We start from the raw sequence: 27,042 nt of genomic DNA, 5'->3' as shown, positions 1-27,042 counted from the left end.
TCTGACTCCTACTTGCTCTTTGTTGTTGTTGTTTGACCATTTGGCTGGCTGGCAGAGATTTTGAGCGTTCAGCCAGTGTGTCTTTGACATAGGCCTACATGTAAACATTATTCATTATTGATCATTTGTTTTTTAAGTTTCTATTTTTATTTTTACATTTTTATTTTTAGCCATTTTTCAAATTTATTTTTTCATTTTATTTTTGCTTTTACTTTTCATATTTTAGTTTTTTTTAATACTTTTTTTATTTTGTTACTCTTTTTTATTTTTACCTTTTATTTTAATTGTTTTATTTGGTTTTCATTTAAATTTTTGTATATATTTCTTAATTATAATTTTGTAATTTTGTTTTTATTTTTATTTAATTCTACATTATGCCTTAATCCATCTATCCACATCCATCCTATCCATTCCTCCTTCCATCCATCCGCCAAAGATGGACAGCTGTACTACAGCATTCAGTTTCTTAGGTGTAATTCCATTTCCTCCAGGACACCCTGGCTGCAGAGCATGGCAGACAAATCAACAGCATAATTCATTTTGTTAATGATTATTTAATTTCCCCTGGACCACTTTGCTGTCATAGGTTATTTATAGAATTATTCCATTTACCCATGCACCTCTCTCCGACTACCCCAGGTGTTTCCTTTAAAACAGATGGAGACAAAGCAAAGAGCTAGATCTGCCTATTGTGCTGTCTGATTTGAAATGTAATTTTTTTTCGGCATGGTGTTGTGGTTTGCCCTTACAGTGCTTGATTAAATAGGTATATTACATAAGTAACCAACCGCTCTAAGATTGCATTTCTCTGTACTATTTTCAACCTGCAACAATGCCACGTTTCACTAACTACATGTTTATCTTGCTTGGTTGCTTTTAAGTGCACAAGAGACCCCATATCACCAGCAGTACTGCCTACAGATACTTCGGTCCAAAGGCACCAAACTCTTTCATTTGTGCATCTTAGTGCTACTGCCAACCTAGAGTAGAGCCAAGATGGCCCCAAAGAAAGTGTATCCCAAGAAATTGACCAGTGAGAAGAAGCAGCTTTCCGCCAGTGGTGTGCCAACCGCAACCTTTTTCGAGAGCTGTGTGCCTGCCACACCGGCCTCCGGGGAGGAACTTGGAAGGAGCACTCCTGCATTAACAGTACCAGACCCAACCCAAGCCCAAGACCATGTCTCTCAGTGAGGCAGCCACTGCAATCATGGCGACGCCAAACAATGAGCAGTGATGTTGAATCAGATTTGTCCATTTCGCAAAGTAGTACCCAATTGTTTCAGGAAACAGAGCAAAGTGGACAGCAGCCGCAGCCATGTCTTTCGGAAGTTGGAGCAGAACAGGAGGTTGACCTTCCTGCTGAGCAAGAACTTCTTTTAGGATCAATGGCTCCCAGATCTCCAGCAAGAAAAGGGAAGTGTACTACTCCACCATCTTCTCCAGGCACCACTTCTGATGAGGATGATAAGGACATGGAGTGGACCTCTGCAGAGTCTTGAAGATGCCTGGAGAAGTAAGGGAAAAGAAAAGTTTCAGAAGCCCTCAGATTCATGGAGGTGGATGATGATGATGAGGAGGATGATGATGCCGAGCCAGTAATTGTGGAAGCTGGCACAGAGGACTCCAACATTACTATCCAACCTGCTCGAGGGATGTGGCACAGGCAGTACCACCAGCACCCATATTTGGAAGGCCCCAGCAGAGACCTGCACTAACCCATACCTCAGTAGAAGTATGTGCTGCAGAGAGACATCCAGTTCTTTTTTATCAGGAGGAGAACATTGCAATATGCTCCATTTGCTATGCAAGTGTTCGTTGAGGAAATCCAGACAACACATATGAAAAAACATCACGCAATCCGGAGGGAGGAGCACCTCAAATAAATGGATCAATGTGGTCGCGGTGGTGAAGATAAGGAGAGCTAAGAAACATCAGCTATAACTGGACAAATCACGGTAGAAGGTGAGGAAGAAGAGGGTGACATCCTCATGCAAAGCAGCCCTGTCCCCAGGAGTGTCCCAGGATCACCTGCCTCAGTGACCTCACAATGGCACAGAAAGACTCAGAGTCAGATGGAGACAACACACCATACGTTGACTGCACCACGATGTACATTGAGTCCACCACCACCTACATCTCAAATGTTTCCTGTGTCAGTGGCCGCACAAAAAAGAAAGTCCAGGCTACAATTACGGGCATGTTTATGCAGGAGGGGCTCTATGACCTCAACCACCCAATAGCACATTTGTACAATCAGAAGCTGGCAAAAATGTTAGCGCTGGACCTCCTCCCTTTTTCTTTCATGTAAGAAGTGGGATTCTTACAGTTTGTAGCAGCTCTCTGCCCAAAATGGAAGGTTCAAAGCAGGACCTTTTTTGCCAGAGTTGTTGTTCCAGTGCAGTAATTGGTTGTACAAGCTTTGCAGCAAAGTGTTGTCCACACTATCCACCTGACGACCATACAAGGGGTCCAATTGTCAGGTGACTGATTACACGTGCATCATTGCACACTGAATATCTTTTCTGGGGGTATAGCAAAAGCTATCTACAGGTCTTGGACCTGAAGAAATTTTTAAGAGCATTTGGTGGCATGCAACAGAAGCAATGTTCGCCATGGAGAAATCATACACAGCTGCAAACATTTTGGAGGAATTTAATAGCAAGATGCCTGAATGGCTGCAACCCAGAGGTCTTCGGGTTGTATTTGTTGCCACGGACAATGGCAGTAACATAGTCAAGGCCATGACAGACAGTGTCTATTTCAGGGTGCTGTGTTTGGTGCACTGCTTCAACCTGGTTATGCAAGCCTTTTTTTAAAAAGAAGGAACAGTTAGCAAAATATTAACCACCTGCAAACATATCGGCAGTCATTTCAGCCATTCTTTTAAAGCCCAGAAACAGTTGCGGATTATTCAGTATAATAACAGGGTACCAGCTAATGCCCTGATATAGGAGATGCCAACACATTGGGACTCAACCTATTATATGTTGCATCTCCTGTTTGAGCAATACAAACAGATCAATGACTATGTCATTCAAAGAGAAGCTGATGCAATTGGGAAAGCTATGACCACAGATGCGGACAAATGGGGCCTAGTCAAATGTCTCACACAAATGCTGCTACCTTTGAGGTTTTCATGCAGGATGTTAGCAAGGAGGACAGTACAATGGGCCAAGCTATCCCGTTATTGCATCTGCTACAGGAGTTGCTAAAGAAGGTGTCTGAAAGGTTCACATTCGTGGGTGTGAACGAAAACCCAGAAGTGCATGCCTTGGTTAATAGCCTAAGCTATTGCTTGACTTGTAATGCAAGGTTGCAAAATGACACCATCTCATCCAAAGCGTACATCTGCGCCAGCCTACTTGATCCATGATACAAAAAAATCTTTACGCTATCATTCCTTTTTCTGAAAGGGATGCTTCACAATACAAGAGGTGAATTGTTGAATAAGCAGGAGAAATGGAAGTAGAAAAGCTGCAACTTAGAGTCCCACTCTGCAGTTCTGGGGTGCCGCCTTCAACTTCCAGAGATGGCAGTCTTGTCTCATGTCTGCCAAGCCCATCAAAAGGAAAACTAGTGACAACAGCAACAGAAGAATTGGACCCAACTTCTACATTGGCTTGGTTTCAAGTGGCAGGTCTTAAGTCCAGTGCAGAGGCAACGGAAAAAGTGGTTGAACAGTTAGCAGCACCACTGACCATTCAGAGGATGTTATAGGAATATCTGGATGACCCAAAAGAGGTACATGTGGATCAAAACCCATTGATATATTGGTATGGGAAGATGTGCCAATGACCAGAGCTCAGCATGCTTGCAATACATCTTCTGGCTTGTACTGTAGCCAGAGTGTCTGCTGAATGTGTGTTCAGTGCAGATCATGCAGTTGTTACAGGGAGAAAGACCAGTCTTTCACCTCAAAACATGGAGAGATTGACCATGGTCAAACTGAACCAGCATTTTATACTACCTGATTACATCGTTCCCGAAACCCCATAGGAGAAGGAACAGGATGATTGGTCAGAATCAAGCCTGTTAGCTGACAAACTTCTGGGAGAACCACCAGAGTTTGAGGATGAGCTACCGGATTGAGTATGTGAGTAGTGCCACCATAGAATTTTTTTATTATTTGTCGCTCAGCTTTTTCTCTTTCAAAAATATGCTAGTGTAACATTGCTTGTGTCAGATTTATGCTGCCCCACCATTGGAGTTGGACCCGTATGCAGTGAAGAAGCCCCATATACCCTTCAGGACATTGGAGATGATGCCTGCCTCTCTCACATACCATTGCCTATTCTATTTTTTTACATCACCTAGCAGGGCTGCCCTAGAAGATCATTGATTAAAAAACTGCCAGTGCCAATGCCTAATCCCAATATGGGGATACCATCAAAGAGGAGATATTTTGTTCAACCACTGTGCTTGGATTGGAGGAGGTAATTAAGTAACTATTGCACCAATGAGTGGTGATATATTGATTGGTTGTGAATTTGAGTGTGAAGACTGATGTATGTGGTGTTTGACAATGAGAGAGGGAGTTCAACAAATTTGTACATTTGTTTCTGATTATTTGCAATGTTTGGGGGTTTATGGATGGTCATTTGTTCCTGAAACTGATCGGTCTTTTAAAACCAGTGAAATTTACCTGCAGGGTCTACTTCTTTTTCCTGGTTCCTCAAAACAAACCAGCCCCTTTAGTTACCAAACACAAATATACTCCAGAATACTCCACTTCTGTTTCTATGTTTATTCTCCAACTGAAGTGCACTTCACAGGTCTCCCTTGGTTAGTTTGGGACTGGGACGGAGTGAATCTGAATCTGGAGGATGAAAATAGAAGGACTCAGGGCGAGATTACCTCAACAGCTAGAAGGAGAGAGTTATCGACTTCAAAGAGAACCCATGATGATGGCGAAGACTTTGAGGCCTAGTACTCACTCACCTCTATGAACTGGAGAGAGGTGGGTTGGTTAGGAAATGCTGCTGAGTATGTGTTTGCTGCATTGCTAGCTCAAACGTGAAGCTCCTTTTATGTTCTTGCTCTGCCCCCGAGTTTTCTTGGTACACTTCTGACTCCTCATGAAGCTTACTTTGCTTATTTTTGTCTTTTTCCTTTACTTTATAATACAGCTACTGTTTTTTTCAAAACACAGGCCTATTCCTCTCCTGCACAAACAAAACTTTGGAAGCTCAATACTCCAGCTTACCTATTGGACAGGTATAGACAGGCAGCAGAGTGACAGACATTCCAAGAAGAATGGTGGTGAATCACCCATTTTGGCAATACAGTATTATTTTCGTTTTAACAATCATCATTTTTTTTAGAAACAAGTGGGTTACATTACATTCAATCTTCCATATTTCAAAACAAGAAGATATAACACCTAGGATATACTATCTGGGGTATTTCTGGGGCAGAAGGACTGTTTCCAATAATTTTCTGAACTGTGTCATACTTATCTCTTGTTTTCTTCCACAATAGACTGATCATGGCGTGCTGCTCAGCGCCCCACCAAATATTGTTGTGGTTTCCTTTGTGTAGTGTTCGTCTTTGTCACACCTTTCCCCAAGCCCTCTTTCCCATTCATTCATTGAGCCTGTAGCCCTGTTCCCCCAGGCTGTGCGATTTATTGAGGTTGTGACCTAATTTTACACCATAAATAAATCATACACTTACTGCGGCGGAATGTGGTGAAAGCAATGTCAACTCACTGCATGACCTTCCACCGTCTATTTTCTGAGCAATATTCCACCCCGCTGCATCATCTCCTTTCTTGCCTTGTGTGTGTGCGTGTGTGTGTGTTCCATGAATATTTAACCTGGTCTAAATACTGCTGAGTCTGAGCCCACGTCTCCTGACTCCCTTATTTAATTTCCTAAGTATAGTTTTACAGCTCCCCAACATTGCTCAGAAGAAATTGATATTGCTAGATTTTATTATCATATAGTGTTCTTTGCTGTGTGTCGAATGCTGTCATTGTGGTAGTCTGGTCTTAGTCTTCCAAAAGTTATGACATATGACCCCCAAACTAGCTGTTTTATTTCAATCTAGTTGGCAGTCATAGATAGTCCTTTAATTAAACCTGCAGTTGGAGTTTGCATAGGTGGAAGTGACACCTTCTGTCTTCCCTGTTACCACGCTAGCCTACTACTACTGCTCTTATTACCCCCTTAAAATGCCACCTTAGGAAAAAAGCTGCAGTAAGAAGACTTCCTTGCTTCATCTATTCAGCTAAGAGGCAGGGGTAGGGGGTCATGGTAGTTTTAGGGCCAGGGTGTGGGGATGGGGTAGTGTAGGTGTTAGGGCCGGGGTGGGTGGTCGCAGTAGTTTTAGAGGCGGGGGTGGGGGATTGGGGTAGTTTAGGTTTTAGGGGCAGGGTGCAGGTCGGGGTAGTTTTAGGGGCGGGGGTCGGGTAGGTTTTGGTTTAAGGGGCAGAGGTGGGGGGTCACTGTAGTTTTAGGGGTGGGTGTGGTGGGTTGGGGTAGTTTAGGTTTTAGGGGCAAGGTAAGGGTCGGGTTAGTTTTAGGTTTTATGGGTGGGGTGGGGGGCCGGGGTACTTTCAGATTTTAGGGGTGGGGGGTCTCAGTAGTTTTTGGGGCGGGTGGGTATAGTTTTAGGTTTTAGGGGTGGGGGTCACAGTAGTTTTAGGGGCAGGGTGGGGGGTTGGGGTAGTTTAGTGGCAAGGTGGAGGATCGTGTAGTTTTAGGGGTGGGTGGGGGGTCAGTGTAGTTTTAGGTTTTAGAGGTGGGGTGGGGCAGTTTTAGGTTTTAGGGGTGGGAATTGGGGTAGTTTTAGGTTTTAGGGGCAGGGTTCGGGGTTGCAGTAGTTTTACGGGTGGGGGGTAGTTTTAGGGGTGGGGGGTCAGGGTAGTTTGGGTTTTAGGGGCCCGGTGGGGGGTCGCAGTAGTTTTATGGGTGAGGGTAGTTTTAGTTTTTGGGGCAGGGTGGGGGGGTCATAATAGTTTTAGGTTTTAGGGGCAGGGTGGGGGGTTGCAGTAGTTTTAGGTTTTGGGGAAGGGTAGGGGTCAGGGTAGTTTTAGGGGTGGGGTGGGGTGCGGTGGGGGGATTGGTGTAGTTTAGGTTTTAGGGGTGGGGTAGGGGTCGGGTAGTTTTAGGTTTTAGGAGCGGGCAGGGGTCGCGTTTAGGGAGGCGGGTTAGGGGTCACAGGAGTCATGTGCTGGAACCATGCATGCCATTCCATGCATGCCTTTACCAGGAATGCCTTTACAATGAAAAATCGCTGTTAAGGCATTCGTGGTAAAGGCATTAGTGTAACAACGTGGTCGTTGTTCTAACTGCGTTGTTCAGGCATGCGTGCTTCTAGCATGCATTGTTCCGACATACATTCCAGTCATCCCCTAGTGGTCAATAATAGTTGCAGAGGGCAATGGAGCAGTGGTCTAAGTAAATGACATACACTTTTTTTTAGCAGATTAAAAATAACAGGCTACACTAAAAGACAGCAGTGAAAACTAAAAGTCTAAAACACCAAAATAAAGATCTGAGACCCAAATGGAGTCAAAAAAATTATCTCCTTTTATTTTTTACAAATAGAAAGCCCTCCCTCTCCACCCACAACAGAACCACCCCTCTTCCTGAACAAATAACTCCATCCCCAAAAAGTTAAACTTAAAACTCAAAGTCCAGCCCAAATACCTCCCCACCCTCTCCACCCATAAGTCCCCCTCACCAAAACAAAAAATAAGGACACTGTCAATATGGATCTGGAGCAGGTTGAGGGTCTGCTCAATGCTGGCGAGTGAGCTCTCCAGCTGGTCCATCTGCTGCAGGATGCATCGAAGCAATGCCTTGTTGGAGGGGGAGGGTGCAGCAGCAGGTGCAGTCAGGTACCATGACTGTTGGTTGCAGGGGCTGGCGTGTTGCTCTGCTGGGTCCTGAGTCAGAGGCAGCTATTTTGGCCTCTTCTTCCTCCGGAATCACCAGACACTGATATTCGGCCTGAATGTTCCCCAGCCTCTGCTGCCGCAGACAGGCTGCTATCTACTGCCTAGTCAGTGGTGATAGTTGGGCAGAAGTGGCTATATGGAGAAAAGAAGAATAACAAAAGACAAATTGTTAACAATGCTTTGAACAAACACTTCTTCAAAGATAGATAGTGGGAGGCACAATAGCACTACATTGCTGGACTCCTAGGGACGTTGGAATTTGATGTGATTATGATTAGGAGAGTCACAGGGCCAATATCCTATTTGTTTACCCACACATTCTTCACATAAAACACACTGACTGTCTGGTAGAAAAGAATTAAGTCAGAATAAGACCAGATAAAAAAAAACAGTGATTTTATTTTTTTTCTTTTAAAGGCTTTTCTAGTAACTAAACAAACACATTTAATGCAAAAATAAAAATGAATTACCTCTCAATATGTCGTGTAAGGCATTATGCACTATGGAGTACAAGTTGTTGGCCAAATAAATGGAGGCATGCTCACCAGTGCTTTAAATGGGTTGCTACTGTCTGCAGATCAGGCAGATGTAGCTGACAATTATCTATCTTTAATTCCAATGGCCCTGCTCTTCCCCACATGCCTTTCACTTTATTTAAGTTCTACCCTGACTCCAAAGAGGCAGATGAATAAGTAAGATATGTCACACATGTCATGTATAAAATTTGAATATATTTATCCTGTCTGCTGTAAGTAGACATGGGGGGGACTATGCACTGCACTACAGGGAAAGGAATGGCCTATGTATATTGTATTTGGCACATTTGTCACAGAGTATCCCCTACGCCAAACTTGAAATCAAATTGGGCACTTACTAGTCCCACTTTACTCAATGGTCTCACCCACCATCACACATTCTTTCCAACAAATTGATTTGCTGGTCAGTAAGGAAAGTAAAGAAACTTGACTTATTCTATTGCAGAGTAAGGCAGATGGATTAGGCAGGTAGGTACAGCTTTTGCTATAGAAGAATAGAGGGGTGTCTACAGAAGAAGAGCTCCCTTCTTTAGTCATCCAAGCAATTATTCAATTGTCCTTTCATTCTTCCCCTATGTACCCCCATTAACACCATGATTTAAGCTTCACTTTCTCTCACCCAGTCTTTCACCCAAATTCCCAATTCAGTACTCACACTATCCACCCTTTCTCTCAATCATCCTTTCACCCATCCATCCATTTACCCAACACCAATGCTCACCCATGTATCATTTTTCATCCACCTAAGCATCCCTTCCTGGATTGTGAATCCAATCACGACAACACCCTTGTAACTAGTGAGTAAGTGTAATTGTCAATTAGCAAGCAGTATGACTTACCATCCCCTGTCCCTGCCACTGAACCTCTCCTTGTTCCATCTGCTCCTGCAACTGTCAAACTACATTCAGCTCCATTGGTTGGTGTGGCTATAAAGAAACAGTATGCAGTTCTTAGACGCCAGGTATACCTCCCATTCTTAATTTATTAATAAAAAAAAGCAACCACAGTACATTGTTACAGTTCGGTTAGCGCTACAGTATCTTCGTTCAAAAATATCACTATGGGCATTTGTTGGAATGTAAGAAAAGCCAGGTAGTCTAGCCAACCAAAAGCTTTGCGTTATAGAGGGGCAGAGCTATAGCCTATGATTGACGATGACTCAGAGTCATTGAAGAGCAATGAAGGGGTGGAATATAAAATTGTCAATGAAAGACAAAAAAAAAATTATAATGTAGGGATACAGGATTAAACAAAACTTGAATAGGGGAGTTGAAAAGAAAGGGAGACAGTGTGAAACAATAAACAAAGCAAGATTAAAAGTAGTATTAGAGTGGGGAGAGGTAAAAGTTAGGGGAATAAAAAAAGTAATATTAAATAATAGGACTTACTGGCATGAGCAGAGCCATCAGCATCAGTCCTGGTGGTTGGCGCCTCCCCAACACCTGACGGACCTGCTGGTGCAGTGACCCACTTCTTGCCATTGAGTGGTGATGTAAGATTAGAAATAAAGACGATAAAAAAAACATTAATGGTACTATTAATCTCCACAATATTATTATATAACAGGCAAATGCAATACCATTGCACTTAAATTAGATCGCCTATGGTACTATACTAGTATGATCAACTATCATTGAGTTGTCTATACTCCTAAAATCCCTATTTCAAATTTCCTTAACAAAAGCTACATTTGGAATGAATGCATTCCAACTCATGATCTTTCATTCTATTCTCATTTCTCAAGCCCCTTAATTCGACCAAACCAGTCTCCCTTTTTTGCAATGCATGCATTCTTGCATTACTGTGAAATTGCTTGGGCCTGTACGAGCAGCATAAAGTCACAAAGAACTCTAACTCATTATGGTCATTAATTCACTACGGCGACAGAAGGACAGAATAGTCTGCGCTGCAATGGCTTCTTCAATATTCAGCCAAAGCGAGTGCCTACCTACAAGTACGATGATATAGCGCTGAGCACCTGCTAACTGGATCACATAGTAAAAATAATCTTCTTAACATAAACTAAACGTAACTTATCTCTTAGTGGAAGCTGCATGCTATTCTGAAAAAAAAAGTTAGCATCTGCCTACCTCTGAATACCACTGAATACACATCTGGGGTGGGTAACAGCTGGGCTTTGTGCATTCCCTCTAGACAGTCACACACAAAGGGAGCTGGGGTGTGACTTTTACATTCTGATTGCCCATTACCAGCCTGATGGTCCTTCCTGGGCTAGATGGGAGGGAGGAGTTGACACCTCTGAATAGGGCTGTGTCTGTCCCCACACAAAGAGCTGCATAATCCCCTGTAAAATATCTAGAGTCAGGGAAGCAAGGGCAGGGACCTTGTGCAATTTGAAGGCCTCTCTTTGAAGTCTCCCACACTTCAAAGGCTTAATTGGGTATAAGTGCAGGTCCCCACCAAATCAGTACACTTATGGATGTGAGGATTTTCTGCCAAGAAGAAGGACTGCTGTGCTACCAGGAGGGACTGCCACTTTGCTAAACTGCTTCGCTGTGTTGGCCTGCTTCCTGCTGCCTCTTGCCTGGGAGTGAGAAGGACTGGACTTAACTCTCAACATCCTCTTCAGAACCAAGTGACTCCAAGGGCTTGTTGGCTTGTCTTTTGTTCTGTAAGTCACAGGGACATCAACGACTTTCCTCCACTCTGGGTCAGCTGCCAGTCTGAGTCCTGCCCTTCCAAGAAGTGCTAAACCAGTCCTGGGCTTTGAGAGTGGACTCCCCAGCTATTTTTCTTCAAACCTTTTGCATCAAGGCTGTTGCGCTAATCAGATGCAGCTACCAGAGGGTGGGTGCAGGTTAATTTAGGGTGTGTATCTGAATTTCATGATGGGGTTGTGGTCCCTACTTGGGAAGGGTGCATATCTCTGCCAGCTAGATACCTAATTTCTGACAACGCTCCTTCAAGATACCGATTCAGAAACCCAAACTATGATTCTGTAGAATTGCAGTTTGGTGTTTGTACATCAAAAAAGGCATTTATGCTGTCACAAATGGCTGGATTTTGTGGATCGGCAGTGTGGGACCTCAATAAAAGATTCATACCTGTAGCCCATAGTGCTATATATTTAATATGAAATGAGTCCTCGAGTCCATTTTGGATATGAAGGTGCCTTTTGTGCTACCAGATAGCACCAGGAATACAAGTACAGTGAACAACAGATGCAAATTGCATTTCACAGTTTTTAGCATCAATTCACCTTAAGTGTCCTTCCTTGGTGGTTATTGGCTAAATAGTGTGAAACTGATACAGCCATGGCACAAAACACGCACACTTACAGTTTGTGCTTCTTATTCCATTTTTTTACACTAAGATGTAAATAGGGTACTAATAACAAAGTGAGGGCCAACACAAACGTTAGTTATACTCCAGTTTTTACTGTGCATGCTTTGTACCTGAGTGTAAATGATTCTAAACATGGAGTACATTTTAAAATGAATCAATCCGGCCCAAAGCAGCTTTTCTCTTTAGGTCTTGACTTTAAACAAAATTGCACTCAAACAGAAAATAGGCTCAGGCACCAAAAACAAAGTGTCCCACATTAGTGAATTAAAAAGCTAAATAAGCGGCCCATGTTTGCAAAGTGGGGCAGTTTTGAACTCATAAAGACACAATGTATAAGTGTTTTGCAAGGCATAGAAGACTACCAGGATTTGAGATTGCTACATGCAAAGTTTTTTTTAATATCAGGGAAATCAGTAGTAACATCTCACCCAGAAGTTCATAAAACAGTCCCACAAACAGCCAAAAAACTGGGTCACATACTGATCTTTCAGGCCAGCCTGTCAGACACTGCATGATTACCTATAGGCTAGTCCGACCCCCTACAAACATCTTTAGCTGTAGCTGTCTGTCGGCTGTCTGTGGCTAGTGTCAGTGAAGAGGCTTTGCATCAGGCCCTTACTCATGGCTGAATGGATTTGTTGTCTCTCTCAATTACCTGCTCTTGAGACCATTACTTTCTTCCCTATTCTTGTTTTTCTCACAGTGTTCTTATTGGATGAGCTGTATCCTACTGTATACCTCTGGGGACACTTCAAAGGAGTGCGTGTGTTCCCTTCCCCTCTCACCCTTCTTTTTTCTCTTCACGCCTCACCTCCTGGTGCCCTTCTTTCACTCCCCTGCTCTCAGTTGCTCTGCACCCTACTCCCTATCCCACTACACCTGTTAATGTTTTATTTTGTTTTGTTTTTGTTTTTCATGGGTCCAGCAGCTGAAAAGTACTGCAGGGCCGCTTCCTACTATTTTTACACTTTCCTTTTATTCACTTTTTTGTACATACAGACGTGCATCATGACACACTTGTGCTCACTCATCATGATACCTGTGTCATGTGCAGATGGCATGAGACACACACACGCACGAGTCACAACAGATGTCATGGAATTTGTTTTCTTTATAGACCACCTGTGGCAAGGTTGCTAGCCATGTACCTCTGAGGATATGCCCAGACATGGGTCCCTTACTCTGCCTCTAGAGCTAAGCTCCACCTGACTGAAACTGGTCTTGGGTTGCTTGTGTTCCAGTTTAGAGAGGACCTGGTTTGGCAGTTCGGGCTGGACTTTTCCCATTAGAGAAGGGTCAAGGCTTATATGAATACGGCTTAGTCTATCTGAGGTGGCACAGTGAGCAAAAGAACAATGGGTTGGAATGCTATCCAAGTAATTGCCAGTGGTTAGATTTATTTCAAGCATCCTCCATCTCCTTTTGTGTGTTTCATGGTTCTTGACACATGCTCTTGATTAACAAAAGGCTTTTGCTAGTGCTTGTTTACTAATGGGGCCCAATGTATAGAATCTTTTCAAATGAGTGGTGATTCATATGTCACAGGGTTAGGACTAAATCTAGAAAGATACATCAAATACTTAAGAAAAAGGAAGTCAGAAATCTACCATGGAGTCTCTGGAGGAACTAGACTATTCAAAAACATTATCTGCTGTAAAAAAACAAAAATAATGTATTTTAAAATGTCACTTTGATGTCACTCAACTTTGTCTGTGTCGCTTGGTGCATGGATAAGGAGCACTAAAAATACAATGTTTTGCCTATTGTACAATTTCTTTACCCATGCTTTCATTCATCCATTTATTAATTCATACTTTCATCTTGCAGCAACTTTGCCACCACCACAGACGCTACAGGAGGGGCAAGCCCCACTCATTGATACCAAGGATTGTAATGCCATGTTTCAGAACTTTCTACGACAGAGCTCCCTCTTCAAACCCGTCCGAGATGACATGGTCTGTGCTGGCTACACCATTGGTCAGAAGGGCTTCTGCAATGTAAGTTCCACATTCACTGCTATGTCTGCTTGCCTTTTACTACAGCAAAGAACCAGAAGATTGGATGAGCTCTTGAACCTCACTCACTCTAAGTCAAATGGATCCAGTACAATGTCAATATCAAAGCTAATGTCTGAAGAGAAAGGGAAAATGTTGACTCATATGTCCTCCTAAACACAGCACTGCACTAGCTTTGGGGTGTTGTGGGGCAAACCACTGGCCACAAAAAGGAACTACACTTCACATGACTACACACTTACTCTTTATGATTAACAATTCAGTAATACCTTTCTTTGGTGACCTTTACGTACTGCAGTCACCACCGTCCTGTTATGAGTCTTTGACGTATTCCAATTGCCATGCTTGCCACTTTTCCTGGTCTCTGGTTCTGACTGTGGAATCACTTCAGCACAGTAAAGATACCTCAGGAAAGATAAAAGCAGGGAAAAAGGTATGAGACTAGAGGTTTGAGAACCTCAGTGCTCTAAGACAAGCAGTGCCTAGGTGCTTCTTAGCATCATCAGTGGCCCCATACCTGTATCTGCTGTTTTTTTCAACCTAGAGAATGGCAGCAGGGGATGTTACCTGAGCATTCTGTCCTCTGTGCCCACATCCACAGGCACCACTACGATGGAAGTGCATGCACACCTGGTTATTCATTACATTGCACCGCACAACAACTTAGTTGTCTCAGCACCAGTAACATCTCTCATCAGAAATCCTGTAGGCACCACCAACTAAAATACATTGACATTTTTATTTCATTCTGAAAACTAAAATCAAAACTTAACAAGCATCTACAATGCAATGGGTCTCACATTTGCTCAAGTTAGAGCTATTAGCGTTGTAAATTCCTAACTGAACTTTTCTTGCCAAATAAACTGAAAAGTAAAACGATTGACATATGCGAGCACATGTAAAGCTCCATGGCCTCTATGAGCATGATCGCGTAGGAGAGATACAAAAGGAAAAAGAAGTTTGCTCGCAGTCAAACATATCGGCAATTGTGCAATTATGCATGTAAAAGGGGTAGTCTGCAAGGCGGTAACAAAACTGCCCCAAGGAGGGAGTAACGTAAAGCATTTACCAATTAAATCGTCATTTTTGAAAGGCAAGCCCAAGAACGAGTGAAAGAGATGGGCGTGCGTGGGTGTGGTTAAAAGCCCACAATACTCACAACAGGTCAAAGCGCTTGCAGGTTTCACCTTAAAACTATAACCACTTCCAACTGTAAGCATTAAGTTCTCCCTAAAGTGTAAGGGGAATAAGATAATGGCAGGAGTTTTAGTAGGCGCTGATTTAAGAGAAAAAGAGCAATTCATTAATCCAGCAATGGATTCAGTTTACTGGGCGATGTGAATTATTAAACATTCTGGCACATATAGGGTCGAAGGAAAGGTGGTTCTTTTGATCTAGATCTATGGATCTAGATGGGATTAAATTAAGTCGACTAGGAGGAATTGCCCAGCCAATTAGGACATAGATGCTATGCCATGTTCTCAGTACAGACAGACACACAATATTGGTTTTTTTGGGACAAGGTGACCAGACAAGGTTTCTCATGTCTAACTGCCAACAAAATTAGTAAAAAAGTTAATTAATGAATCTTATGGATCTTTACGAAGGGTAATAGCTCTCCTGTTTTTATTTATAATGAACTGACATTTCATAAAAGTATTTCAGACAAAAGGGTATTGAATTTTCAGACCAAAACCAAAAGATTCCAAAAATACACTGTTACGGTTAGCAATGAAAGTGCACCAGACCTCACAAATAACAACAACATGACTCATAACAACATCAGCCACTTCACTTTGAGTGAGATGCTAAGGCAGTGCGTAAGGTATAGCGGTAGATCTTTTCCTGTAGCACAGGATTATTTATTGATAACAGTGATGTCTGTGATTTGTGATGTCATCTTTAATGTGTTGTGTGAAGCTTTCACCAGTGCATTTGAGGTTGTGTGACACTATACTGCTGCTGCTAATATTTATCTACAAAAGTACAGATATGTGTACTACATCACACAGGACTACACATTCTAGGTAAGTACATATTTGCTATTCTTAACTACTTACATATTTACTATACTTAGCTTGCAATGTAGTGGTTGGGCAATGTAGGTGGTGCAAAATTGTAGCTATCCAATATAATGCATGTGATATTGTGAGGTGTGAGGCAGTACCACATCTGAGGGGGCTTTAAGATATTCTAGCTATGTTTCAGTGCTGCAGCAATTGTTTATAAGCAATAGTAATGTTACACATTATATTAAGCACTATAATTTCATCACTTCAGGGAGATAACATAAATTGCTGCTGCCCTAGTGAACAGGTGTCAGTATGCTTAGTATTCCTCATGCAAGCCTCTGGGTAGGTTTCAATGAAGAGAGAGTTTTTACCCCGAGACTGCTAGACTAGACTAGATCATACTACTAAATATATGTACCCCTAGATTATCGCGGTATAAGAATATGGAAGCAGAATACCGATGGACAGAATATCAATAGGAATGAACATATTGGAAAGTATGGATTTAGTATGCCTAACTCCACATCTACATACCTTATTGCATTATTTACTGCATGGATACATATATGTTTAGTTAGGTATGGAAAACCTAGACTTACCGGTGTAGGAGGCTGGCCTGGTTTGTAGTGGGTACCTTGGGTACTTATACTTTACACCAGGTATCCCTTGTTAGTGGTAGTAGTAGTGTTCTAGCAGCTCAGGCTGATAGAGGTAGCTATAGAAGAGCAGCTTAGGCTGAACTAGGAGACATGCAAAGCTAATGCAATACCACTTACAGTTCACCGTACTTATTCACAAGTAAAGGCAAAACTCAGTGTTAATAAAAAATAAAGGTATTTATTTGGGTGACACAGTACCAAAAATATCTTAGAGACAATACTCCTTCTGGAAGTAAGTATTATACACAATGTATACACTAGACACCAAAATTAGACAAGCAAATAGTCATAGAACAATACGAACAGTAGGAAATCCTATAGAATGCGATGGGAGAAAATAGGGCTAGGGGCAACACAAACCATATACTAAAAAAGTGGAATGTGAATCACAAATTCCCTCATAGACAAGTGTAGTGTGTGCAGAATCACTGGGAGAGTAAGAATACAGTAAAGGTAAGTAAATTACTCCACCCCAGAGCCCAGAAAAGCAGGAGTAAAGTATTGCACGTTTCCCTAGGACACACTACAACTCATTTTTGGGATTTTGCAGCAGCCAACCAAGCCTGCAAAGAACAACTGCTGGATTATTGGACCTGAAGACCTGCAAAGGAAGGGGACCAAGTCCAGAAGTTGAAGGAAGTTCCAGGAAAGACAGGAGCCCCTGCCAACCCAGAAGAGGGTGCAAAAGAAGAGTCCCTGGTTAGACGAAGACTGCAGAAATGCACCCTAGGAAGATGCCAGTGGGTTCCTGCATGATGCAAAAGATGTCCCACGGCGTAAAGATCGTTGCAGATAAGATTTTGTGTTGGAAGGCACCAACAAGCCTTGGCTACGGCAAAAGTGCGTTTTTCATCAAAATGGCACTGGATGGACCCAGGAGGGACCTGGGAGCCTCAACTCTGTGTGAAGAGGAGGAGGAGGGGGCTCTCAGCACTTTAGAGAACCCTCATGAAGCCGCAGGATCTGGGTTCAAAGGAGATGCAAAACGTGGTTGATGCAGCATAAGAAAAGAAGGTCCCACGCCGCTGAGGAACAACTCAGCGAGTTGAGCATCACAGGGTGGAGTGCTGAGGACCTGGGCCATGCTGCACATAAAAGAATTTTGCAAAGAGTGCACAGAGGCCTCAGGAGGCAAAGAAGACACAATACACAGGGGTACTGTCGTTCTCAGGGAAGGCAAGGTCTTACCTCCTCCAAATTGTGTCAGCAGGACCTCAGGACAGTCTATGTCGATGATGTCCACCCTCTGCGTCCTTAGCAGCATGCTCATTGGCATGAGAGGAGTCCCAGGGTACTGGTCGTTGCCTTGGAAGGTGCCTGCTTGGAGCAGGGGAGTGACTCCGTCACTCCACGGGATATTTCTTCGGTCCTTCTGGTGCACGATGAAGACAAGGAGTCTCCAGAGCATGCACACCATGGAAACTGTTGCAGTTGCTGACTGGGAGCCGAGGTTGCTGAAGAAAAGTGTCTCTTGTAGAAACTTTGTTGCAGTTACAACGTTTCTTGGAGCAGGTTGCAGTTGATCTGAGGTCAGAAGAGTCTGAAGTTGTTGCAGAGGATTCCTAAAGGAAACTTACAAGAAGAATCTGCAGAGAACCCACAGGAGAGACCCTAAATAGCCCTGAGAGGGAGATTGGCTACCTTATCAGCTATGGACCTATCAGGAGGTATCTCTGACGTCACTTGCTGGCACTGGCCTTCAGAGCCCTCCAGAGTGCCCCCACACCTTGCAAAGCAAGATGGCTGAAGTCTGGGACACACTGGAGGAGCTATGGGCACCACCTCTGGGGTGATGATGGACAGGAGAGTGGTCACTCCCCTTTCCTTTGTCCAGTTTCCCGCCACAGCAGGGTCCCTGAACTGGTGTAGAGTAGTTTATGCAAGGAGGGCACCATTTGTGCTCTTCAAAACATTTCCAGAGGCTGGTGGAGGCTACTCCTCTTCAGCCTGTAACACCTATTTCCAAAGGGAGAGGGTGTAACACCCTGCTCTCAGAGGAAATACTTTGTTCTGCCTTCCTGGGACTGGGCTGCCCAGACCCCAGGAGGGCAGAACCCTGTGAGTGAAGTGGCTGCAGCTGTAGCTGCAGTGCAAGCCTCAGAGAGCTGGTTTGGCAGTACTGAGGGTCCATGGTGGAGCCCCCAGGATGCATGGAACTGGCTCCCCAATACCAGACTTGGAATGGGGGGACAATTCCATGATCTTAGACATGTTACATGGCCATATTTGGAGTTACCATTGTAAAGCTACATATAGGTATTGACCTATATGTAGTGCACGCGTGTAATGGTGTTGGAAATGGCCCTGAATTATGTGGGGGTATCTTTGCTAGTGCAAGAGTGCCCTCACACTTAGTGACTTTGCACCTAACCTTCAGCAAGTGAAGGTTAGACATATAGGTGACTTCTAAGTTAGTTAAGTGCAGTGAAAATGGCTGTGAAATAATGTGTGCGTTATTTCACGCAGGCTGCAGTGGCAGTCCTGTGTAAGGGTTTGTCTGAGCTCCCTATGGGTGGCAAAAGAAATGCTGCAGCCCATATGGATCTCCTGGAACCCCAATGCCCTGGGTACCTGGGTACCATATACTAGGGACTTATAAGGGGGGGGGGTCCAGTATGCCAATTGAAATTGGTAAATGAAGTCACTGGCCTACAGTGACAAATTTAAAAGCAGAGAGAGCATAAGCACTGAGGTTCTGGTTAGCAGAACCTCAGTGACACAGTTAGCCACTACACAGGCATACACATTAGGCCACAAACTATGAGCACTGGGGTCGTGGCTAGCAGAATCCCAGTGAGACAGACAAAACATACTGACATATAGGTTTTTATCTATGGGCACTGTGGTCCTGGCTACCAGGATCCCAGTGACACAGTAAAAACACACTGACACACAGGCCAAAAGTGGGGTTAACCATGCTAGAAAGAGGCTACTTTCTCACACAACCCTCCCCCCAAACGAAGGACAATAAGGCTAACCTTGGCCAGTTGAGACAATATTGTCTAAGTGGTGAAAAGTGGAGAGTAGATCTGCAATAGAGTGGTTACTCCCTTTATTATCCACTATATGGTTATTTCACTGTGGGGATGTAAACCACCCTGTTTGGAGATTTTTACCTAACCAACAGTGTGAGTATTAATTTTTCTATTAGTATGTTTTAAAGTTGGGAAGTGGAATTGGTCCACTGGGCCAATGTCAAATGCAGGAAATGCTAGATAGGGATGCTGTCTCAATAAAGCCATAGCTGGGCAAAAACCTTGCCCATATGGCTGTAAGAGAGAGTAGGGTTGCAGTTTCTCTTGTGTTGGAGCAGGGCAGGGCTGCTGTCCTATAAGCTCCACACCAGGACAGGGCTGCTGTCCTAAGTGTTTAGAGGTAGTGCATGGCTGCTGCACTAAAGTTTCTCTGGGAGGCCTGGAGGGATGCTCCATATTTACTAAAATGGTGCAATTTTGCCCATCTGGATTAGTAATTCCACAGAGAGGTATTTTTACCTCTTGGAGTCAAGCTGTGGTAGCTGAGGGCTCTCTTGGTACAGGTTCCACCCCAGGACACGTTACTCCCACCACAGGAATGGTATCCTTATTGGCAGGGTGGTGAATGGATACTTTGATACCCTTCTTACCTGTTGGTGGAGAGTGATCCTGAGTTTTCAGGCCTTTTTCTCTCCTTTGCTTTTTTATTTCACCAGAAATGAGAGGAAGCAAATTCCTCAGGGATACCCAGCATGGATGCATGGGTACTAAACTCTACCTCAGCCCAACCTGAGGCCTCTAGGTCATTCCCTAAGAGACAATCTACAGGTAAGCTAGGTGATACCACCACCTGCTAAGGGCCAGTACTCCACCCCAACTAAGTTGAACTACAGCTAAGGGGAGGGACTGAGTGGAGTTATTGACATCAGTAACTTTGTACTTCTGTCCAAGGAGGTCTTGTGCAGGTGACACCAGGTTTTCAGTCACCAAAGTGATACTGGCACCTGTGTCCCTGTAGGCCTGGGCCTCAACACCATTTATTAAGATTGACTGCCTGTACGTAGCCATGTTAAGGGGACAATCAGCCAAGGTGGCAAGGCCAATGCTACCAGGTGTGACAGAAACTGTCTTGGGACTGTCTACCCCAGTTTCTATTATGGTCCCAAAAGTGAACCCAACTACACCTATAGTTTAACTGTTTCCAGTAGTCCCACCTATATTACCACTACTGCTAGGGGCACTAGAGTCTGATGTATTAGTGGTGGTAGGCTCAGGGGCTTTACCTGAGCAGGACTTATCCCCTGGCCAGTGGCCTTTATTTCTACACACATAGCACCAAGGCTTTTTCTGATTGTGAAGAGTTTGAAGAAGATGAAGGATTATCCCCACCCCCAGAGGAGTGTTTTGGACCTGAAGAAGGATCTTTGTGTTTACTTTTAGCTTCCCTAACATTTGAATTACTAAAACTACTGCTGCCACCATGGGGAACTAACCCCAAACCCTGCCCCTCTTGCTCCTCAGCCAGGGAATCAGAAAGCCCACTTTTTCAACCCAATTTTGGCATTTTACTGGGACATACCCCATTTTTACTATTTTTTGTGCTTTCAGCCTCCTTCCAGTTAGTGACAGAAATGGGTGTAAAACCAATGCTGGATACCAGAAAGCTAAATATTTATGAAAAGTAGACCAAATTCTGATTTCAGCAAGGGGTAAATTGTGTAGATCCTACAAGGGTGTTTGAAAATAAGAGCTGAAATAAAACAATATAGTGAAATTGAGGTGAAAAAAACAGACATTTTTCTCCACATTTTACTCTTTAACTGTTTACTGTGATGTCAGATGTTTGAAAGCAATATACCGTTACGTCTTCTGGTTGTGGGGATATATAGGGCTTGTAGGTTCATCAAGAACCCTAGGTACCGAGAGCCAGTAAATGAGCTGCACCTTGCAATGGGTTTTAATTCTATACCGGGTATACAGCAATTCATTTGCGGAAATGTAAAGAGTGAAAAATGGGTATCAAGAAAACCTTTGTATTTCCTAAAGGGTCACAAGATAAGGTGTTGAGAAGCAGTGGTTATCTGCACATCTCTAAATTCCGGGGTGCCCATACTAGCATGTGAATTACAGGGCATTTCTCAAATGGACATCTTTTTTACACACTGTCTTACATTTGGAAGGAAAAAATTTAGAGAAAGACAAGAAGCAATAACACTTGTTTTGCTATTCTGTATTCCCCCAAGTCTCCCGATAAAAATCGTACCTCACTTGTGTGAGTAGGCCTAGCGCCCGCGACAGGAAATGCCCCAAAACACAACGTGGACACATCACATTTTTCCATAGAAAACAGCTGTTTTTTGCAAAGTGTCTAGCTGTGGATTTTGGCCTTTAGCTCAGCCGGCACCTAGGGAAACCTACCAAGCCTGCCAATTTTCGAAAACTAGACACCTAGGGGAATCCAAGATGGGGTGACTGGTGGGGCTCTGACCAGGTTCTGTTACCCAGAATCCTTTGCAAACCTCAAAATTTGGCCCAAAAATCAATTTTTCTCCTACATTTCGGTGACAGAAAGTTCTGTAATCTGAGAGGAGCCACATATTTCCTTGCACCCAGCGTTCCCCCAAGTCTCCCAATAAAAATGGTACCTCACTTGTGTTGGTAGGCCTAGTGCTTGTGGCAGAAAATGCCCCAAAACACTATCTGGACACATCAAAATTATCAAATACAAAACTACCTGGGGGCAGAAATGGCCTAAAACTAATTTGGCCCCCTGGGGAGTGACCCTTGCCTAAGGGGTCGCTCTCCACATATAAAATAACAAAAACCAAAAATCCCTGGTGTCTAGTGGTTTCTACCCCCCCCCGGGGCAGATCGGCCTAATTATATTAGGCTGATCTGCCCCCAGGGGGGGCAGAAATGGGCTAAAAATTACTTGGCCCCTGGGGAGCGATCCTTGCCTAAGGGGTCGCTCCCCACACCTAAAAAAATAAAAATAGACAAAGCTAAAAATGTATCCCAGGTATCTAGGGGTTTTCCGCCCTCTGGGGGCAGATCCACTGGGGCGCAGCCTTTGCCAAAGGGCCGCTCCCCTTATTGAAATATAAAAATACATTAAAATTCCTGGTGTCTAGTGGGCATTTCTGCTGTCCCTGATCGCATTGCAATCGGGCAGCAGGAATGTTGAGAGAGACATGAAAGGAAAGGAAATGTCTGCCAGCGGAGTTCATGGAGATTTGCTACTCCCCGCTCTGCTTAAAGCGCGGAGTTCAGCAAAAGCTCTGGCAACTGCCTGACGAGTGGAGTTTACCAGCATGCTCTGAATCAGGAATTCCCTTTGCCTGTAGAATGATCACCTAACTCCACTTATTTGCCCCTTTGTAGTTTGTATGCTTCTCTGTTTGCCCCAGCCCCCAAGGGAAAGTGTCTCCTAAACTACAGTGTCTAACCAACTAAAACTCCTTAAAAGAAAAGTGCTTACTGAATACGCGATTACTGAGAGCAAAGAGGGAAGGGTTTGATTGGCTCTGTATTCAGACTTGAACCTTTGTCGCTTTCAGTAGGATTCTTCTAGTTCGAAGCCAGCCAGTCCGTGCTAAGCGTGGTCTCACTTAGTAGGATGTATTCCAATCATGCCACGGGGTGATGGTAAGAAGTCGGCTGAGCCCGAAGTACCATTGGCTTTGATTGCCAGTTGACAGACACGTGTCCGTGGAGCGGCCATGATGTCTCTCTTGCCATTGCCTGTCCCTGCCCCTGGCTAGTCGTTTAAAGGGTCCTGTTGAGACTGAACTCAAGGCCGCAGGCACACGGCACAGAACTTCAGGAGCACAAGGTGCAAAGTCAGGGCAGAGGACGAAGCGAAGAGCTCCTGTATGGTGCCGAAGAGCACCGCCAGATACATAGAGACAGGGCTGGCTTTAGGGTGGTGTGACCGGTACAGCCGCACCAGGTGCTAACCTGGATTGGGGCACTGACCTCAGGAGAGCGCTGTGTTTAGCAATAACTTACAAACTTGTGATTTAAAAGCCCCTGCTGGAAAGTTCCTTATGTATCCAGCTTCAGGAGGCAATTAAAATGTCAAGATAACTCTTGTGATTAATGTTCTTGCTAGAGAGAGAGACCATGTTTTGTCTAGCGGCAGCCTTGACTCGCTATAAAGTAGCACAGAGGGTTAATATGCCTGATGCAAATAGCATAACTGTATTTTATGTGGAAAGCTGAGTGGATCAGTAAAGCCAGCCTTTACCAGCGCTTTAAAACATAGGGAATGTATGTTAGAGGGGCTATGGAGAGATGAGGGCAGAGGCGGCTTTAGGGCGGTGTAAGCGGTGTGGCCGCAGCACGTGCTGACCTAGATGGTGGGGCACTGACCTCAATGGGAGTTGTGTTTAGCAATGACTTACGAAACTTGAAATTTAAAAGCACCTGCCAAAAAGTTCCTTGTGCGTCCAGCCCTCAGGAAATAATTAAGATACCCTCTTGTGATTAATGTTCCTGCTAGGGAGAGAGATGGGAGTTTTGTCTAGCGGCAGCGTTGACTCTCAATAAAGTAGTGTAGAGGGTTTCTATGCCTGCTGCAAATAACAGAACTATGGGGCAGTTTTATACTTTTTGCCACAAACCTGCGTTAGCGCAGGTTTGGGGCAAAAAGTATAGTGCCGGCTAACACCATTCCTAGATGCTGGCCAGGCGCCATGTTTAAGTAATGGTGCTAGCCGGCGCTAGGGCCCTGTTAGCATCCTTTAAAAGGACTCTAACAGGGCCTGGGAGGTGTAGGGGGATCCGGGGGCTTGTGTGCCAAATTATGGTGCTGCACTGTTTAGAGGCAAACAAAATTGCCTCTAAGCAGTGTAACGCCATTTTCTGGCGCACAAGCCCCATGGACATGGATCCTGTCTTAGTAAAGACAGGAGCCATGCCCACCACCCCAATGGCCACGCCCAGGGGACGAATGTCCCCTGGGCATGGCCACTGGGGCTAGTGCCGTGCAGGGTGCCCCAAGTCAGGGCCCCCGAGCAGCGTTGGACAGAAAAAAGAAATACCTTCACGGACTTACCTTCGGATGGGCCCCCATCCGTGGGTGACCTCCTGATGTGGGTAGGGGTGGGTGGGGGTGTCCCTGGGGGACAGGGAAGGGCACCTGTGGGCAATTTCCATGGTCTCCGACCATGGAAATCTGCCTACAGGTCCCATTACGCATGCCCATACCCAGGCATTAAATAATGGCGTTAAGCAGGCTTAGTACCATTATATAAGGCCCTCCTCCTCCCGTGCATGATTTTTGCACGGGAGGATAAATAAGGTGCTAGGGCCTTTGATGCATTTTTTGCCCGTCTCATTGACGCAAGGTAGTTTTCCGCAGGCAAAAAATGACATTAACTCCAAAATTTCAATATGGGGTTAGGTTTGCCCCGGATTTGCATTAAAAAGAAAATGCAAATCTGGCGCTAACAGAGTATAAATATGGGCCAATATTTTATGTGGATAGCTGAGTGGATTAGTAAAGCCAGCCTTTGCAAGTGCTTTGAAACAAATGAATGTATGTGAAAGGTGGGCTATGGACAGATGAGGGGCACATTTGCCGGATGGTAGTGAGTGAATCCGAGGAGGTGGTCATAGGGTGGAGGGCGCCAAAAAAGACTGTCACACAGGGCGCCCCCAGCACTAAAGCTGGCCCTGCATAGTGAGTTCGAAGTCTAGGTAAGAAGCAATCCTGTACAGAGCGGGGGTATAGGGGGTTGAAGGATGAAGATGGAGAAGGTGTGGGCGGGTCTAGGGACAGAAAGTAACACAGGTGCAGTGCCTGGTACACAGCGGTGTAGGGTGGTATCCAAGGTACAGCATTCCGCACACCTGGCGCAGGCGGGGCAAGGGGAAAAAAAACACAAACACGTATTGTGTGAGTCTAGATACGGAGCACAAGCCGATCACACAGGTATACTGACATGGTAATGTAGAGGGAGATACAGAGAGCACAAGTAAAGTGTCTGGTACTTAATGTAGGTACAGAGCTCAAGTAGGCCACTCGGGCAGAGATTGGGTGCGGCAGAGAGAACACAGGGGCAGTGTCTGAGACAGTGCGTAGGTTCAGGTCTAGGACTATTTAAGAAACCCAAATACATTACTGAGGTACAGAGATATGGTGGGACAGGGGCAGAGAGACACCGCAGAGGTCTAGGTACTAGCATAAGTACCTAATTCAGGTACAGATGAAGGTGGGGCAGGCGGCAGAGAGAACACAGTTACGTTGTCTCGGACATTGCACAGGTACAGAGTCTTGGTACAGGCAGTGCTTTAAATGGGCCGGTGCTGTCCGGTACGGAGTACCAGCACTTTTTTATTTTTAGTGGGAGAGTACCTACACTTCTTGAGAAAAACGTAATGCTTTTAATTGGAGAGTACCGGCACTTCTCAGAAATAAGGAGGTACTCTGGTACAGAGTACCTGCACTTCTGTGTTTCTGTTTCAAGCACTGGGTACAGGGCCCTGCTATCAACCCCCCCAGAAAGACGGGACCCTGGAACAGACTTCAGGAACTCATCTCCGATCCACAATCCGGAAGAGCAAGGTGGCAAGGAAAGAAGTAAGGGGTATATTTATTCTCTGTTTGTGCCGGAGTTGCGTCATTTTTTTGACGCAAATCCTGCGCAAACTTAACTCCATAGTTATACTTTGGCGCTAGACCCGTCTTGCACCAAATTTATGGAGTTTGAATCATTTTGTTACCGTGGAAACCTACCTTGCGTTAATGAGATGCAAGTTAGGCGTTCCAGGGCATAAAATGATTTTAAGGCCTTTGCGCCTTATTTATACTCCCGTGCAAAAATGACGCACGGGAGGGGGAGGGCCTTAAAAAATGACTCTAAACCAGTTTAGAGTCATTTTTTAACGCCTGGTTCAGGGCAGGTGTTAAGGGACCTGTGGGCTCATTTCCATGGTCTCCGACCATGGAAGCTGTCCACAGGTGCCCTTCCCTGCCCCCAGAACACACCCTGCCACCCTCGCCCACCCCTGGAGGACACCCATGGATGGGGGGACCCATCAACGGTAAGTAGAGGTAAGTATTTTTTATTTATTTTGTAAAGTGGCATTGGGGGCCTAACTTGGGCCCCCCTACATGCCATTGTGCCCAATGGCCATGCCCAGGGGACAGAAGTACCCTAGGCATGGCCATTGGGCAGGGGGGCATGACTCCTGTCTTTGCTAAGACAGGAGTCATTTCCATGGGGTTTGTGCGTCAAAAAATGACGCCAGTCAGGTTTGAGTCAATATTTTTTACTCTAACCTGACTTGCACCATTCTTTGACGCACAACCCCCATTCTTCCCTATGCCTCCGCTGCCCGGTTTGAGTAATTTAATTTGATGCTAACCAGACCGCAGCGCTGGCTAACGTCATTCCATAAATAAGGCGCCCGGCTGGCGCGTTGGAATAGCGTTAGCCGTTGGTAAACCTTTTGACGCAAATCTGTGCTAGCGCTGATTTGCGTCAAAAAGTATAAATATGGGCCTGAGTACCGAGGTACAGAGCACGAGAGAAGTCCGTGCACATGAACAGTGGAGAGAACCGCGCACCGAGTCTGAGAAACTCCTGTACAAAACAAATGTTGGTATTCTGAAATATATATTTCACAGAGC

The 27,042-nt window shown here is 44.6% G+C and overlaps 1 protein-coding gene across 1 annotated transcript in view; it reads left to right on the top strand.

Annotated features, from left to right (window-relative positions):
- The window catches only part of LOC138246914 (uncharacterized), an 89,166-nt gene that overhangs the window by 25,025 nt on the left and 37,099 nt on the right, over positions 1-27,042 (top strand). Inside the window, exon 3 of the mRNA XM_069201661.1 lies at positions 13,573-13,742. Coding sequence (XP_069057762.1) covers positions 13,573-13,742 — 170 coding nt within the window. The remainder of the gene's footprint in view (positions 1-13,572; positions 13,743-27,042) is intronic.

This window comes from Pleurodeles waltl, chromosome 7 (assembly GCF_031143425.1).
Source record: "Pleurodeles waltl isolate 20211129_DDA chromosome 7, aPleWal1.hap1.20221129, whole genome shotgun sequence".
In the NCBI taxonomy this organism is placed as follows: domain Eukaryota; kingdom Metazoa; phylum Chordata; class Amphibia; order Caudata; family Salamandridae; genus Pleurodeles; species Pleurodeles waltl.
The sequence above is the reverse complement of the archived record's forward strand: the minus strand, read 5'-3'. Positions and strand labels throughout refer to the sequence as shown.